At 53.8% G+C, this 22,000-nt stretch overlaps 2 protein-coding genes across 12 annotated transcripts; one reads left to right on the top strand and one right to left on the bottom strand.

The window, feature by feature from the left end:
- Positions 1 to 356: 356 nt before the first annotated feature.
- On the top strand, positions 357 to 6,932 carry SNRPD2 (small nuclear ribonucleoprotein D2 polypeptide). 2 transcript variants are annotated; one of them, NM_001243653.2, is made up of 3 exons: positions 357 to 432; positions 1,829 to 2,008; positions 6,675 to 6,932. In NM_001243653.2, coding segments are annotated over exons 1-3 (357 nt in total). In that variant the 5' UTR covers positions 357 to 430; the 3' UTR covers positions 6,850 to 6,932. The 2 variants fall into 2 exon arrangements, with proteins under 2 accessions (NP_001230582.1, XP_020949067.1); XM_021093408.2 differs by lacking the exon at positions 357 to 432 and adding an exon at positions 1,317 to 1,399 and having other exon boundaries at positions 6,675 to 6,930.
- On the bottom strand, positions 6,354 to 20,156 carry GIPR (gastric inhibitory polypeptide receptor). Of its 10 annotated transcripts, none has more exons than XR_014806373.1 (14): positions 20,079 to 20,156; positions 18,987 to 19,115; positions 18,604 to 18,703; positions 18,017 to 18,124; positions 17,421 to 17,524; positions 15,900 to 16,003; positions 15,574 to 15,718; positions 13,917 to 14,076; positions 13,646 to 13,666; positions 13,265 to 13,334; positions 13,057 to 13,145; positions 12,827 to 12,965; positions 10,721 to 10,793; positions 8,873 to 10,627 (listed from the first exon to the last, which is right to left on the bottom strand). XR_014806373.1 is itself a non-coding variant. In XM_021094580.2 (14 exons), the coding sequence occupies exons 2-14, from the start codon at positions 19,056 to 19,058 to the stop codon at positions 10,617 to 10,619; spliced, it is 1,236 nt and encodes a 411-aa protein (XP_020950239.1). In that variant the 5' UTR covers positions 19,059 to 19,115; positions 20,079 to 20,156; the 3' UTR covers positions 8,873 to 10,616. The 10 variants fall into 10 exon arrangements, 5 of the variants coding, with proteins under 5 accessions (XP_084817327.1, XP_020950239.1, XP_020950238.1 ...); XR_014806372.1 differs by having other exon boundaries at positions 10,721 to 10,762; XM_021094580.2 differs by having other exon boundaries at positions 13,646 to 13,706.
- Positions 20,157 to 22,000: the final 1,844 nt, after the last annotated feature.

The raw sequence follows: 22,000 nt of genomic DNA, 5'->3' as shown, positions 1-22,000 counted from the left end.
GAAGAGGAGGTATCCATCCCTGAAGCGAGGAGCCGATTGGCTTCGTGGATGCCGCGCCCCCGAAGGCAGGGCCGGCGGGCATTTGGAAATGGCTTGTCCTTTCCCTCCTTCAACCTGTGCGGTTCTACAACGAAATGGTTTGAATAAGTCCTGCTTTCTCTTCCTCTCCATCGTCAATATCTGCCCGGTACAGTCCTGAATGGCCTCAAAGTAGTACGTAAGAGTTTTACCCTACAGCCGCCTGTGGCGAGCAGAGATCGCTATGGCAACAGGCCACGCCCCACCCACTAGCTGTGTTTGCGCAAGCGCCCACGGAAGTGGGCCTCAGGAAGCGGAAGTCCCGCCCTTCTCGCTCCTTTCAGAGGGCGAAGAAGCAACGCGGAGACGGTGGTGACTGGAGTGCGCGGTCGCGACAACTACTGCCACCGCCATGTGAGGCCGGGCTAGGCTTAGGTGGCAGGAGTGGGTTGAGGGTGTAAATCTGGCCACTTGCCGGTGGAAGGGGGTGGGCAGAGCCTGGGGCGGAAGCAAACATTTTCGGGGTAAAGTGGCGTACGTTACCGATGAGTTTGAGAACAGATGTGGGGCCTTTTTCGGATCCTGACTTTAGGAGCAGGAGCAGCTTTATCAGATAACGGGCTGGGCTTTCCCAAATAATTAGTCTTACTGAAGCGAATGTTAAGGGGAAGCGATGTACGAAAATGGAACCTGGGAGAGGGGAGTACGGACATGTGGGGAAGAACGATTTGAAGTGAGGATCTTATCAGGGTAATTTGAGCTGGAGACGGTTAGCCTTTTGACCTTATTCGTCGTTATCATGGGTCTCGAGTTATCGGAAGGATTTTACTTACGTATTCATGCAACAATTATTTATTGAGTGTTCATATGTCAGGCTTCTTTAGACACAGAATATGTTAGTGAATTACCCCACTCCCCCAAGGGAAAAAATTCCATTTTGCATTTTATGGGTTGGGTTGAGCCAGGCAATAAATGTAAAGGTAAAATATATGGTGTGTTAGGTGACCGGGGCTATGAATGAAGAAACAGTAGAGCAGGGTAAAACAATGTGGAATGCCAGTTTTGAGAGACAGGACACATGAAGAAGGGAGCAACTGGAGCAGAAAGCTGGAGAAAGTGAGCGCACAAAGATATTTAGGGACGTATCCAGGTAAAGGGGGAAAAGCAAATGCAGAAGCCTAAGAAGAAAGTTGCTGAAAATCTTCCAAGACACCCCTCTGGATGGAACGGAGTGAGAGAAGGCAGCGGATAAAGGGTTTTTACTTTCTACATTGAGATAGGAGCCTCAAGAGAGTTTCGCAGAGTGAGATGATATGACTTGGACCTTGGCACCAACCAGAGACTGCTCTGTGAAGAGCAAACTTGGAGAGCATGGGTGGAGGTAGGGAGACCATTACGGCTCTAGGAGAGAGTCGATGGAGGTTAAGCCATGGTGAGAAGTGGTCAGATTCCGATATATTTGAGAGGCAGGGATGATGGGATTTGCCAGCAGATTGAATGTAGGATGTGAGAGTAAGAAGAGTCAAGTTGACGTTAGAGGTTTTGCTCAAAGACATAGCAAGATGGAGTTGCCATGGATGGAGACGAAGGCAGCTGTAGGTAGATTAAGTTTGGGGGTACCGCGGGGCCTGGTGTTCAGCCTAGGACGTGCAAGCTTGGAACTGTCTATTAGGCAGCTGTGTGGTGATGCTAAGAGAGAGGACTGAGCCGGAGGGTGGGTGTGTTGGGGAGACAGTGAGCGAGAGGGCATGACCACCCAGGCTCTGGCTCCAGGCCCTGTCACCTATGAGTTCCATACTTGCCCACTCAGGAGCCTCCTCAACAAGCCCAAGAGTGAGATGACGCCAGAGGAGCTGCAGAAGCGGGAGGAGGAGGAGTTTAACACGGGGCCGCTGTCCGTGCTCACACAGTCGGTCAAGAACAACACCCAAGTGCTCATCAACTGCCGCAACAACAAGAAGCTCCTGGGCCGCGTGAAGGCCTTTGACAGGTGAGCACCTGGGTCTGGGGAGGTGGTCTGTCCTGGCCTGGAGAAGCAGTCCCAGCTCTAGTCTGAGGAGCCTGGATTCTAGGTTTCTTAGAAGCCTGGGGCATAAGCGTCTGAAGGTGGGGTTCCTGTCATGTCTCAGTGGTTAACGAACCCAACCAGTATCCATGAGGACACAGGTTCGATCCTTGGCCTTCCTCAGTGGGTTAAGGATCCGGCATTGCAGTGAGCTGTGGTGTAGGTCGCAGGTGTGGCTCAGATCCCATGTCTGTGGTTGTGGTGTAGGCCGGCAGCGGTAGCTCCGATTTGAACCCTAGCCTGGGAACCTCCATATGCTTCCGGTGTGGGCTTAAAAAAAAGAGTGCCTGTTGTGACGGTCTCTGTTGTTCCTCCAGCTGTAAAGTTCAGCCATGGACTTGGGGGCCAGTCCTGGAATGATGTCCTGGCTCTGCCTCTTAGCAGCCGTGTGACATTCAGCAAGGGACCATATATCTCTTCCCTACAATGGCCGTAATCTTGATGGTTGCAAAGATTCAGTCACTTAATATATGTGAAGCACAGTCAGTCCTTAGGAGTAGCGCCCCCGGCACACGGTCTTCCTCATCAGTTTTCTCAGTTCGTGCACAGTGGCCTCTGCCCTTGTGGGGTACTGTCTTAGGCTCCAGAGATGCCATGGTGACTGAATCATACATGCCTCCTGTACTCAGGGGAGTCTACAGCAAACACATAATGTGTCAGGAAGACAAGTGATGGCAAAGTCTGTGCAGAAGAGTAGAGCCAGCTGAGAGTTTGGAGTGTGGAGAGGGAGTGCTGCTGTCCTCGGTGGGTCATGCAGGAGGCCTTCTAGGTGGACAGATGGGGATAAAACGAAGGTGCAACCTAGGGTCTGCATGTTTCAGCCATGGGGAGCAGCAAGTGATTTTTCCTCTCTGGGCCTCAGTTTCCTTATCTGCAAAATACTATGCATAGAATAATACCCCTCAGAACAGTCGTAAGGGTCAAATGATTTTCTGTAGGAAGAGCACTTAACTCAGTACCTAACATGTGGCAAAGGCTCAGTAAACATATGATCGGCAGGAGTTCCCTTTGTGGCTCAGCGGTAAATGATCCCTACTAGCATTCATGAGGGCGCAGGTTCGATCCCTGGCCTTGCTCAGTGGGTTAAAGGATCCGGCATTGCCATGAGCTGTGATGTAGGTCACAGAAGTGGCTTGGATCTGGGGTTGCTGCGGCTGTGGTGTAGGCCAGTGGTTACAGCTCCGATTCAACCCCTAGTCTGGAACTTTCATATGCCACAGATGCTGCCCGAAAAAGACAAAAAAACCAAAATAACAACAACAGCAAAAAACCATTGGCAGTCCTCAGCATCAGGGAAGTGCTTTCCTCTCGGCAGGGGGGTGAAGCTTACCTCTGGATTGCTTTTGCCAATGGCTACTGTGGGACCAAGAACAAAGCTTTCACTCTGAGCCTCAATTTACTCTTGAGTAAAGTGAGAACGAGAACGATAGGAAGTGCCGAGCCCAAGGAGGCAGATAGACCTGGATTCGAACTCAGGCTCTGCCTCTTCCAAACTGTCTGACCTTGGGTGAGTGGCTTCATCCCGCTCTTCTCAGTTTCCTGCTCTGGAAGCTGGAAGGAACTCCAATGTGTGCCTCCTGGGGGTGAGATGCTGTGAGGATTGATGAGTTAATGCTTAGAAAGTCTTGGAGTTCCTGTCGCAGCGCAGTGGTTAATGAGTCCGACTAGGAACCATGAGGTTGCGGATTTGATCCCTGGCCTTGCTCAGTGGGTTAAGGATCCAGCATTGCCGTGAGCTGTGGTGTAGGTCGCAGATGCGGCCTGGATCTGGCGTTGCTATGGCTGTGGTGTGGGCTGGAAGCTGCAGCTCCGATTAGACCCCTAGCCTGGGAACCTCCATATACCGCAGGTGCGACTCTAGAAAAGACAAAAAGACACACACACACAAAAAACTTGGAGGAGTTCCCGTTGTAGCGCAGTGGTTAACGAGTCTGACTAGGAACCATGACGTTGCCGGTTCGGTCCCTGCCCTTGCTCAGTGGGTTTACGATCCGGCATTGCCGTGAGCTGTGTGTAGGTTGCAGACGCGGCTCGGATCCTGTGTTGCTGTGGCTCTGGCATAGGCTGGCGGCTACAGCTCCGATTGGACCCCTAGCCTGGGAACCTCCATATGCCGCGGGAGCGGCCCAAGAAATGGCAAAAAGACAAAAAAACACAAACAAACAAACAAACAAAAAAAACTTGGAAAGTCTTAAAGAGGCCTAGTAGTGGAGTTACTGTTGTGGCGCAGTGGAAAGGAATCTGTCTAGTATCCACGAGGATGCGGGTTCAATTCCTGGCCTTGCTCAGTGGGTCGGGGATCCGGCGTTGCCCTGAGCTGTGATGTAGGTCGCAGACGTGGCTCAGATCTGTGGCTGTGGCATAGCCCAGCGGCTACAGCTCTGATTCGACCCCTAGCCTGGGAATCTCCATATGCCTCAGGTGTGGCCCTAAAAAGACAAAATAAAAAAAAAGTTTCCAGGAAGTTCCCGTCGTGCCGCAGTGGTTAACGAATCCGACTAAGAACCGTGAGGTTGCGGGTTCGATCCCTGCCCTTGCTCAGTGGGTTAAGGATCCGGCGTTGCCGTGAGCTGTGGTGTAGGTCGCAGACGTGGCTCGGATCCTGCGTTGCTGTGGCTCTGGTGTAGGCTGGTGGCTACAACTCCGATTCAACCCCTAGCCTGGGAACGTCCATATGCCGTGGGAGCGGCCCAAGAAATGGCAAAAAGACAAAAAAAAAAAAGTTTCCATCCAATTTCTCCCCAGTTTGTCTAGGTCACCCACGGTCACCAGGCTCTAGGTGGCTTTCAAGGGTTCTATATTGGGAGTTCCCCTGGTGGCTCAGTGGTTAACAAATCTGACTAGCATCCATGACGATGCAGGTTTGATCCCTGGCCTTGCTTGGTGGGTTAAGGATCTTGTGAGCTGTGGTGTGGGTTGCAGAGGCGTTGCTGTGGATGTGGCGTAGGCTGGCAGCTACAGCTCCGATTAGACCTCTAGCCTGGGAACTTCCATGTGCCATGGGTGTGACCCTAAAAAAGAAGAAAGAAAGAAGAAAGAAATCCTTTCTGAAAAAGGATTCTGTATTGGACACCTGGTGGAGTATTTGCTTTTCCTACTCCCGTCTTCCTACAGAAAGTGTTTTCGTTGTTTCAGAAGATGGCTTTCTGTGCATACTGTTCCCTTCCTTGCTTTTCCCGCCCAATGCTATGTGCTCAAGGTCACGCCACAGCGAGGACGGGGCTTCCTCAGGGGTCTCCTTTCTCAGGCGGGATGATACCTCCCTGTAACCTCCTGTCCCTTTACTTTGCTTGAATTTTTCTTCATAGCACTGACACCACCTGCCAGTAGATTTCAGGTGTCTTGTTTACCTGCTGAGTGTTCTTCCCCCGTCAGTCACTAGAGTGTCTGTCTCTCTGTTGAGTGAGCTGAATCACGTGTCCCGCCCACCCCGCCCCCGGCACCCTGAGGACAGGGACAGAGCAGAACTGGAGCAGAGGCATCACGTACCCCGTCAGGCCACCAGGGACTGCTGGTTCTCCAAAGAGAAGCTGTTCCTTTGCTGATGCCTTCAGAAGTGCTCAGAGTTAAAAAGCACAAGCAAAACCATTTATCCTGTGCCTGGCCCTGTTCTGAGTGCTTGATGGGAATACCGTATCGATTCATTTATTCTTCACAACAGCCCGAGGAGGTGGGCTCTGTGAACATCTCCCTCTTGCTCTCCTCTCCTTTCCTGTCTTTTCTCCCTCCCTCCCTTCTTCCCTCCCTGCGGCCAGTGCCAGGGATCTGATCTGAGCCACAGTTCTGCAGTTGCGAGGTCGGTGCTGCTGCTGCGCCAGCAGATCCTTTGACCCGCTATGCCGGGTCAGGAATCAGACCTGTGTCCTGCAGGACACTGCAGAGATGCCCCTGACCCCGTTGCACCACAGCAGGAACTCTGAGCATCCCTGTTTTATTTATTTATTTATTTATTTATTTATTTGCATATTCTTCCATTTTATTTTATTTTTTATTTATTTATTTATTTATTTATTTATGGTCTTTTTTGCTATTTCTTGGGCCGCTTCCGTGGCATATGGAGATTCCCAGGCTAGGGGTCCAATCGGAGCTGTAGCCACCGGCCTATGCCAGAGCCACAGCAACGCGGGATCCGAGCCGCGTCTGCAACCTACACCACAGCTCACGGCAACGCCGGATCGTTGACCCACTGAGCAAGGGCAGGGACCAAACCCGCAACCTCATGGTTCCTAGTCAGATTCGTTAACCACTGCGCTACGACGGGCACTCCTTATTTTTTTTTTTTAATAATTTTTTTTATTTTCCCACTGTACAGAAAGGGGGTCAGGTTATCCTTACATGTATACATCACAATTACATTTTTTCCCCCACCCTTTCTTCTGTTGCAACATGAGTATCTAGACAAAGTTCTCAGTGCTATTCAGCAGGATCTCCTTGTGAGCATCCCTGTTTTAGAGAGGAGGAAACTGAGGCACAGAGGGCCGAGGGACTCACAGAGGAGGCCTTGGAAGCCGGCCAGCCTGGTCCCGGGCCTGCGCTGCTGGAGGAGGGGCGGTCAGGGTCCCGCTCACTCCCGATGCTCCCTCCCCGCCAGGCACTGCAACATGGTGCTGGAGAACGTGAAGGAGATGTGGACTGAGGTCCCCAAGAGCGGCAAGGGCAAGAAGAAGTCCAAGCCCGTCAACAAGGACCGCTACATCTCCAAGATGTTCCTGCGCGGGGACTCGGTCATCGTGGTCCTGCGGAACCCGCTCATCGCCGGCAAGTAGGCGCCCGCCCGCCCTCCTGCTCCCTCCTTCGTGAAGACCTGCCCTTCGTGATGGGAATAATAAAGTCCTGCGTTTTTTCTAGAGGCATCTGTCTGTTCCTGGGGCCTAAAAAGTGGGGCTGAGCCGGGGAGGGGGCAGCTGGCCATGAGGCTGAGCCCTGGGGAGGGGTCCTCCCTGAACCGTGAAGAGGCCTGACTTGCCCCATCCGTGAGGGGAATGGGTTGAGCAGAGAGAGATTTTGCTGTCTTTTCTGCTTAATTTCTTCCAGCTACTCATCGTTTTCTCTGTCTCCCTTCTCCCTACTTCTCTTTCAGTAAGTTGGTTTCACTCTTAAGTTTCTTTCAGTCTTTTTTGTTTTTCTTCATTTCTTTAGTCAAACGATCCCCCAAGTGTCTCCTCTGTGCCCAGCTCTGTGCTGCAATGTTGTAGACACCGCTGTGCCCAGAAGAGCCCCAGCCTGCCCGCCTGACAGGAGGGGAGCTGCATGGTTAAAGCGGTCAGTACCCCAGGCTGACACCTGCTGAGCTGTGAGGGCTCCGGGCTCTGAGCAGGCACTGTGGTTTGTCACCTCCAGCTCCAGAGGCTGGGACTGAGGCTCGGAGAGGTGATGGCACCTGGCCAGGGCTGTCCAGCCAGAGTGGTGATGCTGTGATGGAGACCCACCCTGCTCCTGAGACTGTGGCCAAACCCCTGAACTCTGCTGCCCTCAAACTGCAGCTTAATTACCCTTGAGAGAAATTCTCTGGCAGATGTAGGGAGGTAGAGGTGGGAAAGGGGGCCGTGCCTATTGTGGGGGGATTAAATAAAATCCCTGTCTTGCTCTGATGTGCACACATCATGCTCTCCCACCCCCACCCCGTGTTCGTCTCTGTCTCCAGATGGGGCCAAGCGCCAGCCAAGTGCAGATCAAGGGATCAAACAAATGCCTGACACACTGAGCTGTGGAAGGCACAGCCTGAGTTACCCCATGAGCCCATTAGCGACAGAGCTGAGGACCCTGCAGCAGAAGAGGGAGAGCCTGACGCACCCAGGGCTGTGGCTGTCAGGTTCTCAAGGTACATGTCTACTGAGTGGTTCACATCTAATTGGAACAGCCATGTGAGGGGTAGAGCCATCCCGTTTTACAGATGAGACAACTGAGGCCCAGAGAGGGTAAGCGATTTGCCCAGGATTACTCAGGAAACAGTGGAGCCAAGTTCAAACCCAGGGAGCCAGGCCTCGTGAGCAGTCTTGACAGTCGTCACACAATGGAGTCATAACATCCCAATCTGTAAAGTGGCCGGTGGTGCCGAGGCAGAAACTTCCCCCCGGGGATTGGAGTCTTGTGCAGGAGCTGGAAGAACACAAGCCCTGGAGTCACAGTCCTGGGTTTGAATCCCTGCCTCATGGCCCCAGGAAATAGGAATAGTTCCCTGCCTTGCAGGCTGACAGCAAAGATTCCAGCTGAGAACACCCTACTTAGCATCAGTCTGAATTTCCTCACCGCCTTAGCTGCCCCACTGCCCCAGTGGTTTCTAACCCCCTTTACCCTCATTGAGGGAACATGAAAGCAGAGGTCGCGGAGTTCCCGCTGTGGTGCAATGGGATTGTCGGTGTCGCTGTGGCAGCAGGGATGCAGGTTTGATCCTTGGCCCAGCACCGTGGGGTAAAGATCCACTGTCGTCGCGCTGGATCCGAGTCGATCCCTGGCCCAGGAACTTCATATGCCGCTGGTGCAGCCAAAAGGGAACAAAAAGAGAAAGCAGAGGTTGAGCTAGCAGGAAAAGCACGAGGGGCTCTGGCCACGAGTGCTGGCTCCCTTCCCCAGGCACTGTGTCCTGGGAGTAACTCTGGAATCCCAGGCAACCCTAGGATGTAGGTTCCTGTTTTCCAGAAGTGAAACTGAGGCACAGAGAAATTGGGAATTTTCTCCACATCACACAGCTAATTAGTAGCCAAACTAAGATTTGAACCAGGCTGGTTCCCGCAGCTTCGTTTCTTATCCCAACCTCACCTTTCGCAGAGAAGCAGCTGTCAGAAAACGTTTGGCACACACACACTTTTAATTATACACATTGCACGTGGTTTAAATATCAGGAGTTCACACGGACATTCCTGGGGGGCTTCCCTTAGGCGGGGAGGACAGTGGCTGCTCGGCACCCATGATCTCGGCAACGCGTGGCTGAAGAGCGGCACTGCTCTCCAGAGGGCGCAAGGCCACCACAGGCACATGGCCACCTCCATCATCTTGATGGCCTGGCCAAGGAGGTTCTCCCTCCCCCACAGAAAGCACATCTGTGTCTCATGCTTTATTTACAAGGGCCCCCACCTTCCCAGAACCCACGAGAGGGGCCCAGCAGAGCCACACGCCTGAAAGGACTCTGAGCTCAGCGGCTATGGGCCGGGTCTGTCCCTGGAACAGGGGACCCCATGGAAAACAATGGACAGTCCCCAGGTGCAAACTGAATCCAAGTGCGCGTCTGTGTAGGGGAGGGGTTTGTTATATATGCAGGTGGTCTAGGCGCCTCCCTAACTCCCATTGCCAGGGGCCACCCAGAAGGGTGCAGATGTGTGTCCACACGCTCCAGCTCGCGATGGTCCTGGCCTCTGTGGATGTAATTTCTGCTCCGAAGCCTGCCCTTTAGTTGCCCGTGATTCTGTCTACACTCAGAAGCCTGTGCTCCGGACCCCAGTGCCACTGGCATTTCTATCTCTAATCTGCCCGCAAGCTCCAGACCCTTCCCAGCTTACCATGTCCGAAGAGCATCCTCGGTTCTCCCCTCCCTGCGCCTGATCTCCCCATCTCTTTCCTCTTAATCCCAAACCAAGACTGACTTCTCTCCTTGTTACCCTTTCCTCATGCGATCCACTGACAAAGGCTTCCAGTCTGGCCTTTGAAATAGTTCCATAATCAAGCCATTTTTCACACCCAAGGTGACTGCCACCCTGCTCTGGCCACCATCACCTCCCACCTGCATCAGCCTCCTCACTGGGCTCCCAGCCACCACCCTTGCCCCTAATAGTCTGTTCTCCCACCAGGACCTGTTTTAAAACACCAGCCCGCTCCCATTAGATGTTCCTGAGAATCTTCAGCACATCTGGAATAAAAATCCCAACTCTTTAGCCCCACCCACTTCTCTTTCCCCATCCCTTGGCTCTGACTCCTCCCCGCGCCGGAGCCACCCAGGTCACCTTTCTGTTCCTCAGACACAGCCAAGTTCTTGGCTGCCCAGAGCCCTTGCAGATGCTCTTCCTTCTGCCTAGAATCTTGTCGCCAAGTCTTCCCAAAGCTGTCTCGCACCTCTTTCAGGCATGGCCTAAATGTAACCTCCTCAGAGATGCCCCAAGACCACCCTAGGCCCCCTTCTAAGGATTCTTGATAAGCTCTTCCACCGTGTATATATAGCTTGATGAGTCGGCCTCAGGTCTGTTCCTGCCACTCAGTTGTGATCCTAAAACAACAGAGACCTTGTCTTCTGTTTCCTTTCACCCCATCACCACCCGTTTCCCCAGCGCCCTTTTCACCAGGCCTGGTACACAGCAGGCGCTCAATAAATACGTGCTAACTGAATAGACACAAGAATCCTGCCGCCTAACAGTAACTTTCCAAGATATGGCTGGCCTCATCCCCGGGACCTGGAAGGGTCCTTGAGCACGGAGAGCGGCCCGCGGGGACCTGGCCGTGGCCGGAGCCCAAGCGCAGGGTCTGGAAGGCGCGCTCCCGGGGCTGGCGCGGCTCCTCGTCGAGGCTGTGGCGCAGGCGGCAGCGGTGCCAGCCCCGGCGGATCTCAGACTGCACCTGCAACGGGACTGCGCTCAGAGGCGGCGCCGGGCGCGCCGTTCCATGCGCGACCGCCAGAGGGCGCGGGCGGCGGGCCGAGGCTCTCCCTACCTCCTTGTTGATGAAGCAGTAGAGGACGCTGACCAGGAAGCCCTGCCAGACGAGGCGCAGGGTTAAATCGGGGCTGGGGGCGGGGTTATAAACACCTCTTAATGACTTCGGACCCTTTCTAGGCCCCAGACCACCTCGTCTGCTGCCACTCTGGTCTTAGGCTATTGCCGACACTTTCTCCCTGGCTCCCGACTCCGCCCTTGGCCCTGGTCAATTTTCTAAGCACTTGGGGATGGAGGCTAAGAACAGGTGACCCCAAAAGTAGGCTGCTTGGATGTAATAACCGCTTCCCCACTTGGGCAAGCTGCTTAACCCCTGTGCCTCAGTTTCTTCATCTGGAAAATGGAGGAATAATACAGTGGTGGTTGTGAGAAGTGAGGTATTATTAATATGTAAGACGCTCTGGTGCATGGGACAATAGTTAAGCCTTTTTCTGTTTCTCATAATAACTTTCTACATAATATATATTATTAATAAACTTTAATAAAAAGTTGTTTTTATATTTATTTAAATTTTACATATTTTACATATAAATTTAAATAAATATAAAATAGATTTATAATTAAGTAATCCACACGTTAATATGAAACAATTATTTCCTGTGTAATTATTAAGATGTTACTTATTATCACTTTTCACAGTCCGGTTTAAGTCTGATTATGTCCCTCTGCTCCTTGGCTCCCACCTCATTCGGAGGGAAAGGAGTTCCCACTGTGGCTCAGAGGTGATGAACCCAACTAGTATCCATGAAGATGTGTGTTCCATCCCTGGCCTCACTCCGTGGGTTAAGGATCTGGCGTTGCTGTGAGCTGCGGTGTAGGCCAGCAGCTACATCTCCAATTTGACCCCTAGCCTGGGAACTTCCATATGCCTCAGGTGCAGCCCTAAAAAGACCAAAAAAAAAAAAAAAATTCATTCAGAGAGAGAGCTTAAGTCTTCAATTGGTCCAAGGACCTGCCCAGGTACCTCACCTCTGTCCTACCCCCACCTTGCTCTTGCTGACTGTCCTGCATCAGGCGTGCTGGCCTTTCTCCATCATGACAGGTGACAGGTACCATCTTCTGCCCCAGGGATCTTGCACTTGGTGTTTCTCTTCCTGGAACATTTCCCCAAATACCTTCTTGCCTTGTTCCCTCCTCTTCTTTGGGTCTCCGCTCCAGTGTCTTTTCAGAGAGGCCTTCCCTAACCCTGTCTGTAACTTCATCCTTCTTTGCCTGCTCCTCACTTCAGTTTTCTTTTATTTATTGATTTATTTTCTTTTCTGGCCGCCATGTGGCATATGGAATTCCTAGGCCAAGGATCAGATCCCAGCGGCAGTGGCGACCTACACTGAAACTGCAGCAATGCAGAATCCTTAAACCAATGTGTGTGGCCAGGGACCAAACCCATGTCCCAGCGCTGCAGAGACGCTGCAGATCCCCTTTTGCCACAGCGGAACTCCCCCCCCCCTCCTCTAGGCACATCTCACCATCTGATATTCTGTATATTTTACTTACATAGTAGCATCTTTAGCATTTACCTCTCCCAGTAGAGGGTAGGGACTACTTGGTTCTTGGCCGTTTTACTGCAGTAAGCCTAGAAGACTTCATACATAGTAAGTGTTCAATAAATTTTTCCTGAATTTTTTGAATGAGCGGCCTTATGGAGAGAGACTAGTATTGTCCCCACTTTAGAGATGAGAAAACTGAGGCCCAACAAGGTAAATCAGGGTGGGGACTAGAATAGGGCAAGCAAGTGCAAGGTTGAACAAGCATCTCCTTCCCTTTTGCACTTGAGGCACTTCACCTGCCTCACCCTTGCTCCTGCCCCGAGGTGAAGGCCACAGAGCTGGAATGTGCTAGAACCTAAATTTGGCCCGAAGCCCTTGATCTGAACCAGGAGGCACCACCTCTGGAGCTGCCTGGTCTCCTTCTTCTCCCTGCCACTTCCCCAGCCTGGAATGTAGCTAGCTCAGTACTTTGTGTAGAATAAATAAACAAAATCCCATCTTCATGCCCCATTCTGTGGCTGCAGCGGCTCCTGCGCCAGGGTGATTGTAGCCCTCTGCCCCTCTGGGTAGGAGGACCCCATGTCAAAGGGTGTAGAGCCTGCACCCCGCTTAGGCACCTGGAAAGAGCTGAGGAAGATCTCAAAGGCGAGCTTGGCCAAGCGCAGGGCACCCCGGGCCTGTTCCTCAGTCACAGGAGCAAACACCACCTCGTGGACGCCCAGCAGAGGCACCAGTGTCAGCGTGGAGCGAGCCAGCCTGGGGGTAGAGGGTAGCAGTGGTCCCACAGCCCCAGGTCCCCATCTTGCACACAACCACTTTCCCCTCCATCCCCACCGCCCTCCTTTACCTCAGCCGGTAATCTGGGCAGCGCATCTGTCGAGTCCTCAGCTTTGACAGGAGGATGCCAAGGATGCGGATGAAGATGAGAAAATTAATCTGTGGGGAGAGAAAGACTCAACCAGCCCCATACTGTCTTGGAAAACAAAGCATAGCTCCCTGCTTCCCAGGGTGGGAAATCCCTGAGACCAGCCTGGAGGAGGTGGGGCCGTCCGTACCAAGATGGTTAGGAGGATAGGGGTTCTTATGATCCACCAAATGGCCTTGATATCATTCCGCTCCCAGCACCTGGAGGAGGGGGAGTAGAGCTAAGACAGAAAGTCATAGGCTCAAGGGATCAAGCTCCCCAGGCCCCGCCCACCTTCCTTAAAACCACACCCACATTTCCTTAAAGCCCCGCCTGCTATGATTTAGGCCCAGTCCCCGTCCCTCCCCGGACCGTACTTCTCGAACACAACTTTCTAAGCGACATCCTTCCTTTAGACCCCACCCAGGGCCCTAGGGGCAATTAGAACCGCCCCAAATTTCCATCACGCCCCGCCCACGTCCCTCAAAGCTCCGCCCACCTCCCAAGCCCCGCCCCAGGCCCCACGACTCACTGCGTGTCCTCGTACAGGTACCTGACGATCACCCAAGGAATGACGAAAAGCGCGGGGGCCCCTGTGCAGACCCCAACCCCCGCCCCCCACCCCGCCGCAGCTGTCAGAGCGCGCGCACGGCCCCCCAGCCAGGCCCAAGACCCGCGGAATCCCCGCCGGGAAGGGGAGGCAGAAGCCTAGAGAGGGGAGGAGAACCCCCGGGGGAGAGCAGCAGGGAGGCTGGGCGAGGGGAGGCGCGCCGGACTGGGCAGGGGGCAGGGTTGGGGCTCACCCCAGCCGAGGAGCATGTAGCAGCGGAAGTGGCCCTCCTCCGAGCCTCCCACGAGCACCAGGAGGCTATGAAGGTAGATCCCCTCCACCAGCAGCCACGTGTAGTTGGCGCCCACGCAGTACTGGGTCACGATCTGGGCCGTGCGGCAGGCAGCTAGAGCCTAGAGGGTGGCCAGGCAAGGGGAGGGGGCAGTCAGGACCCCCTCCACCCCCATCTCCTGTCGTCACTTGACGTCAAATACCCTCCTCCCACTCCCTGTCACCAAAGGATGATACAGAGTTGGTTTCTCTCCCCCATCCCCTTTCCTTGTGTGAACTCGCTCACTCTAACCTCTTTTTAACAATTGGTATCTGGAGTTCCCATCGTGGCTCAGCGGTAACGAACCCGACTAGTAATCATGAGGATGTGGGTTCGATCCCTGGCCTCACTCAGTGGGTTAAAGATCTGGCATTGCTGTGAGCTGTGGTGTAGGTCGCAGACACCGCTCGGGATTTGGCGTTGCTGTGGCTGTGGTGTATGCCAGCTGCTGCAGCTCCGATTCGACCCCTAGCCTGGGAACCTCAATAGGCTGGCAGGTGCAGCCCTAAAAAGGCCCAAAACAAAAACACAATTGGCATCTTACTTTTACATCTTGCTGTCAGAGTTCCCCCTAGATCTCCCCATTAGGGCCTCTCCCACCCCCTCTCCTTCTAAGAAATAAACTCAACTGCTCCACCTCTCAAAAGTTTTCTCTGATCTACCAGCATAGGGACTTTCTCACCCGTTGGATTTTTAACAATTGGTATAGCCTAACTTGCTACCCAATAGATAGTTTTTCTTGCCTCTGCCCTTAGATTTTAGTTTCTCCCACCTTGTCTCCCAGGAACAAATTGACATCTACGAAATCCCCTCACCAGTTAGTTTCTCCCATCCTATCATCTCTCCTCCTCTGGCAAGGGTCTCTCTCACTGGTGAGAAAGTCCAAATGATGGGTGAGATACCGAAAGAAAGGGAATGGAAAATTCCAACCGCAGAAATGATGTGTAGAATACCACTCAGCCATTTAAAAAAAAAAAATCATGCCATTTGCAGCAACATGGATGGAACTAGAGATTCTCATACTAAGTGAAGAAAGTCAGAAAGAGAAAGACAAATACCACATGATATCGCTTGTGTCTGGAATCTAATGTATGGCACAAATGAACCGTTCTGCAGAATAGAAACAAACTCATGGACATAGAGAACAGACTTGTGGTTGCCAAGGGGGAGGGAGTGGGATGGACTGGGTGTTTGGGGTTACTAGATGCAGACCATCGCATTTGGAGTGGATAGGCAATGAGATCTTGCTGTTTATAGCACAGGGAATTAATTATATCTAATCACTTGTGATAGACTATGAATGCGAGAAAAAGAATGTATATGTATGTATAACTGGGTCACTTTGCTGTCCAGCAGACGTTGACTGAACATTGTAAATCAACTCTAATTTTTTAAAAAAAGATGGAGAGAGAGATGACGAGGTGGGAGAGTTCAGTGATGGAGGAGATCAAGTTGGGACGGTCCCTCTCCTGTTGCCTTGCAAAGGCCAGGAGACGGGATCTGCTGATAGAGTAGGAGGTAGTACATGGATTGAGAGGAGGCAGAACCCCACTCTGAGGAGGAGAGAGACGACACTCACCTGGTTCCACAGGACAGGGGCCCCATCCCCAGAGTAGGGGCCGGGGGGAGGAAGCAGCCGGTCTCGGGTGAGGATGGCTGCTGCCCGCAGCATGAAAGATGTGAACAGGTTGATGTGGATGTAGTTGCGAGTGCAGCGCAGCCGCCTGGGGGATGGGGGAGGTCGTCTGGGGACCCCTGGAGACCTGTCCTTGGCCACATAGAGCCCCTTAAACCACCTCCCGGCCCTTCCCACAGAACCACCATTGGAGGCTGGCTGCCTGTGGAGCCTGACAGCCCATCTGCAGCTCTGCTGCCTCCACTCAGGGCTGGGGGGGGGGGTCCCACCTGAAGAAACTTAAGATGAGCAAGGCGAGCAGCAGCGTGGCAAGGGACAGGGAGTAGCCCACTGTGTACACAACCTGCAGTCGCTCCAAGATCAGCCTTTGGTCCTGGGGTTGGGGGGAGGACACGGGAATAGAGCTCAGGTCTTCCCCTGGGGGCACAAAGGAGCTGGAAAGATATTTGCTCTTGGGAGCTCCCTGGTGGCCTAGTGGTTAAGAATCTGGTGTTATCACTGCGGTGGCTGGGTTTTGATTCCTGGCCCGGAAGTATTCCATGGGTGAGACCAAAAAAATAAAAAAAAAAGAAAGAAATAGATATCAGCTCTTTCTTCCTATCCCAAATCCCAATTTTCTCTTGGGGATCCACCTACCCTTGTTTGAGTGGAGAACGCCACCCCTCATCTCCAAGGCAGGGCACGTGATCAGCCAATCAAAACACACACACATGGGGAGTTCCCATTGTGGCGCAGTGGTTAAGGAATCCGACTAGGAACCATGAGGTTTCGGGTTTGATCCCTGGTCTCCCTCAATGAGTTAAGGACCTGGCATTGCCGTGAGCTGTGGTGTAGGTCACAGACGCGGCTCGGATCTGGCATAGCTGTGGCTGTGGCATAGGCTGGCAGCTGTATCTCCGACTGTACCCCTAGCCTGGGAGCCTCTATATGCTGCGGATTCGGCCCTAAAAATACAAAAGACACACACACACACACACACACGCAAACACACATACACAAAATCAACTCTACCCCAATAAAATTTTTTAATAAGAAATATATATGTATGACTGGCTCACTTTGTTGAACAGCAGAAACTGACAGAACATTGTAAATCAACTATAATAGAAAAAATTAAAACCTTAAAAAAAAAAAAAACCCACACACATGCACAGTGATTAGTCCAGGGCAGGTATATGACCCAAACCAGGACAACGACAGTCAGTCCCGGGACAATAAGTTGGAGCTATTGAGAATCAAGTGCAGTTTTCCCACAGTATTGCTTGGTTGGTGGAATGTGAGCCTAGTACAAATGAGGACCCCCTTTTCCACCCCATAGAAGAGAGGGGACCATCATGGGGGGGGGGGGAGAGGCACAAATATGGTAAGAGACACTCCCAGACCCTTCATTTTAGCACCTAGGTCCAGATGTGCCTAAAGCTGTAGCCTTATACTTTTCGATCACAAAAGCCAATACTTTCCTTTTTCTTGCTCCTTCAAGCAAGTAGTTGAGTTTCTATCTCCAGGGACCCAGAGTTCTGAACAGTACAAGGGACTTTATGCTCTGTCTGAGGCTACTGTCTTCTTGCCTGGAAATCCTACCCTGAATCCTTCGCCTCTTTTTTTGGCTGCCCCGTGGCGTATGGAGTTCCCGGGCCAGGGATCAGATCCGAGCTGCAGTCGCAATGTAAGCTGCAACACCAGATCCTTAACCCACTGTGCCGGGGATCGAACCTGCGACCCAGCGCTCCCAAGACGCCGCCGATCCCCTTGCACCACAGCCGGAACTCCCATCCCTCATCTCTTCTTACCTGAAAAGCCCCATTCTTCTCTGGGTCCTCACACTGAGAATGGTCTCGCCAAGGTCCCCACTGGCCGTCACTGCCACAATGGCGGAGGACAAAGCCTGAAGCCACTGTGGGGAAACAAGGGAGGGGATCAGAAACACAGAGAAAGAGAAGACAGAGATGGAGACGGAAAGACAAACTGTGAAGCAAAGGCAGACAGAGACAGCCAAAGTGAGGATGATGATGATAAAACCTTACGTAGCATTTTACACGTATTAATTAATATTTATAACAAGCCTATGAACTTGGTACTATCAAATGTCATTTTACAAATGAGGAAACTGAGACATAAAGAAATTAAATGAACTACCCTAGGTCATGCAGCTAGTTAGGCAAGGAAGACCACGATGGGCAGAGACAGACTCACGAAAATGAGAGAAGACCCCGGTGGTTCTCAGAGATACAGAGCCAGAGAAGGGGGCATTATGTGGTGATCCAGGGGGGGGTGTGGACGGACAGAAGGAGAAACCCCGCCAGAGCAAGAGGAGCAGGAGAGCTGTCAGGGTTAGGAGGTAGCTGTTTGTGTCAGAGGAGGGCCTGGGGTCCAGGCGGCAGCTCACCGTGGCGGTGCCAGGGCAGGTACCAGGGGCAGGACGCGCGGGCAGTGGCGTTGGGTGCAGTGTAGTCCCAGCAGACGTACATATCGAAGGACCCGTTACAGGCGAGACCTGGGGTAGGCGTGGGGCGCAGAGATCCGGTGGACCTACTGTACCTTGTGCCCATTGCTTCTCCTTCCACCCACAAGCCCTGCCCTAGCGGTGCCCACCTGAAGTGGTCTGGTCTCTGCTCGGTCAAAGCTCCTCCCACCAGACCCCAAGGCTCCGCCCATCTTCCCAGCCCTACTCTGGGCTCCTCCCACCAAGCAAGTTCTCACCGCAGATGCTTTCCACTCTGGGAAGCCCTTCCTCGGTTCCACCCCAAACTCCGCCCCCTTCGCGGTCCCACTTTTGGTCCCACCCACCTAGTGTGGGCCCCGCCCAAGACCCTTCCGCTTTCAAGCTTCTTCTCAGGCCCCTCCCACGCAGCCCACATCTACCCTAGACTGGTCTTTGGCGCCCCGCACGCACGTTAGTCCCGGGCTCTCCTCAGGCCCACCCCGCTCAGCCCCAGACCTTCCCTTGCCCCTAGTCCTCCAGCCCTGTCACACCTGGTAGGGGATCTGCAGCCTGCAGTGTCTCCTGGCACTCCCTGCGGTACCGTTCCCAGCGCTGGTACAGCTCTCCCGCCGTCTGCCCCTCCGAGCCTGCCTACAAAAGGAGAGAAGAGAGGAGCACCCCGCCCCGCCCCCTGCTCCCGGGCAGCCGGTTATTTTACGGCCAGAAACACCCTAGAGGGACTTGGAGGGGCCGTCCTGTTTTGCTCAGGAGTCTCGGGTAGCATAGAAACCTCTTCTAAGTCTTGAGTGGTGCCTAGAAACCGCCAGGCAAGTTGCTGTGGGGGACCGTGGGGGACTTGCGAGTGGGGTAAGATTTAAGGCCGTCCCCAGACATCCCTCCGAGCCTTGAACTCCTGGGCTCCTCCGGTTCTCACCTCCGCCCTCCGGAGCAGCGGCCCGCACAGCAAGAGCAGCAGCAGCAGCCGCCGGGGTGGACAGTTCCGCATCGTGAGGGTGGCGGGGCATGGGGGACGAAGACTCCGGTCACGCAGGGGCGGCCCGGTCTAGGGGGTCCGAGGACCAAGTCAGGAGCCTCTGCCCTCGGCCCCAGCCCCAGCGCCAACCCCCTCAGGGATTCACATACTCGGATTCGGAGGCAGCCCCCCGCCACCACGAGTAGGATTTGGGGGCGGGGTGGGGGGGAGGAGGTAGCCGTGAGGAGTGGGTGGAGACTCCCCGGCCCGCCCCTGGCCGTTGCCAGGGCCACGAAGGTGGAAGGGGGATGTTTGCTGAGGGTGCGGTTGCCTTAGAGCTGGGCTGGGCGGAAGCGCCAGTGTCACCCGGAGTCTAGACCTGGTGACTCCAGGGAACCTGGATACTGCCTTGGAGAAGAAGAAATAGAGCTTAAAATGACTCTTGGAGTTCCCACTCTCCCGTCCAAAGGACGTTCAAATCTCTGATAGGAACCAGACCTTATCGAACTTTCCCCACCGTGGATAAAACCCAGGGTCGACGGGGCAACCCTCTCCTTTGGGACTAGAGAGGCGTCAGACCGGGGTTTAGGTCTGCAGGAGCCCAGATGCCTGGAAATCGGTCTGACACCCAACACCCTACACGGGGTACCATGCAGGGAAAGGGGGAAGCAGGGAGGATCTCAGATGGAGCCCCAGAAAGAGTGACAGATGCATGAGACAGACATACAGAGACTAGAGACACAGAGACAGACAAAATGAGACACACAGCAAGAGACAGAGACCAAAGGGCAGAGAAAGATGGAGACAAAAAATGTGGGCTAGGAGGCAAAGAGGAGATAGAGACACGGAGAGAGACACAGAATAGGGGAAAGGGACAGAGATACGGAGCTGTCTAGAGGCTAAACAGGGAGACACGGAGACAGAGATACCAAGCGACAGCCTGTGGGCTCAGAGAGAGACAAAGGCACAGGCTAAGAAATGGAGAAAGAGGGGCTCAAGACATGAGGGGGACTTGGGGCAGGGGAAATGGCCCGGAATGAGGGGCGCCCTCACCTGTCCCAAGCCCTCCTCTGGACCCCTTGCTTCTGACTCTGCTGCCTCTGCTGCCGCCTCCGCTGCCTCCACTTCCTCGCCAGGGCTCTGGAAGAGGTGACAGCCTGGGGTGGTGGGAGGGGGCGGGGCCAGGGCGGGCCGGAGAACGGGAGGGGGAGCTCTGGGCAGAAGCCCGGGACTGGGTGCTCGGCGCTTGTGAGTTTCACAGCCTCTCAGGGTCTCGCGGGGGGGCAGTCACAGAGTCATCGCCCTGAGCACATCCCCCCCACCCCCCAGAGTGCACAGCCTCTCGCATTATCCCAGCTCCCGCACGCGGAGGCGCCGTCACACACACACCGTCACACACCGTCCCACACGCTGAGCCACAGAGAGGGCTCACACACGGTTCCTCACTTCCTCCCGTCCATTCGCAGTCCTACAATGCACCGTCGCTCCCAGGTTGATGGTTACCCACAGTGACAAAGCCACTCACACAGTCCCGGCATCCTATTGTGTCAATCACACATGTTCACACCATAGGTAGGTCACATCACAAACACCATCTCCCCCTCCACTGGTCTGTGTGTTGCATGAGGACAGGGCATCTTGGTCACCCAGCGTCACTCAGCACAGGTTTGGGCATAGAGCAGAGGTTCAGAGAATGATTGTTGATGAAATAAAGGCCCACAGTTATAGGGTTCCTCACCACCCTTTAACGACGTGGTCTGAGGATCACACACAATGTTACACAACTACACACCCGTTTACACGATCATACATCACCTCACACAGGTCACATAATCCTCTTCAGAGCCCACAGGCACATCCCAACAATACATGTTCCCAGAGGTCCCTAAGGCACACACTCTCACATATTCCCAGTGTCATTTGGTCACACCTGTCACCCTCAGTCCCACCCAGTGCTAAGGTTACCCAGACACACAACACTCCATTACAACCTGCACTCACAAGTCACATACAGTCACACACAGACACACAGTTGTGCCCAGGCTCACACACCAGCATCCCACAAGCACACACAAACCCACAGCCTCACGCCATCTCCTTGTTCCAATCTCCACTGAATCACACACCTCCTCACACGCTCCATTTCCAGTCTCTTCCTTTGCCCTGAAATATGGAGACCCTCTGGCTTAGAGCCCGGCTCTCCGTCCTCTCTTCCCCCATCAATGCAAACTGCCAATTCCAGCTCATTAATCATACCAGTAATGCTCATGAGCACACACTCCCCTGGGAGCTGTAAGATAAATGGGACAGAGGCAGGTCTGCCCATTTCGCAGAGGAGAAACTGAGGCCCGATGGCCCCAGAAGGGCAGGGCGTAAAGGTGGCATGAGATCCAGCAGGAGAGGAAGGAAGGAGACCAGGCTGAGGGTGGGGCGGGTGTGAGGGGGGTCCTGGCTTCCTGACCTCCAGCTTGCCTCTCTGCTCTCTGCCCTACATTCCTGGCGCCCTCTGGGTCCTGGGAAAGGCTCGGGTCACAGAGTGGAGAGGAGAGGGGGCTGAGATGGCCAGGCACCTTGGGAAGAGGCTGGTGCTGGGAGGGAGTCTCTCCTTGGCTCCAAGAGGGTCTGGGGGTCACTCACTAGAGATGGGAAGGTGGGGGAGGCAGAAAGGGGGGGAGCCAGAGGAGAGAAACTGAGATGGTGAGAGAGACAGGAAGAGAAACTAAGGATGCAGAAACAAAGACAGGAAGAGGCAGAGAGGAGAGCAACCAAGAGAGCCAAGAGCTGGACAGAGAGAAAGAAACTGAAAGGGGAGTTCCCAGTGTGGCTCAGTGGGTTAAGAACCTGACTAGTATCCACGAGGATCCGGGTTTGATCCCTGGCCTCAATGAGTGGGTTAAGGATCCGGCGTTGCCGTGAGCTGTGGTGCAAGTCACAGAGGCGGCTTGGATCCCCTGTTGCTGTGGCTGTGGCGGAGG

The sequence above is a fragment of the Sus scrofa genome, chromosome 6, assembly GCF_054392235.1.
Source record: "Sus scrofa isolate SSC_HxYL_T2T_F1_AM1 chromosome 6, Sscrofa_HxYL_maternal_Yorkshire_Landrace_v2.0, whole genome shotgun sequence".
Taxonomy (NCBI): domain Eukaryota; kingdom Metazoa; phylum Chordata; class Mammalia; order Artiodactyla; family Suidae; genus Sus; species Sus scrofa.
This window is presented reverse-complemented; position numbering and strand designations above follow the sequence as displayed.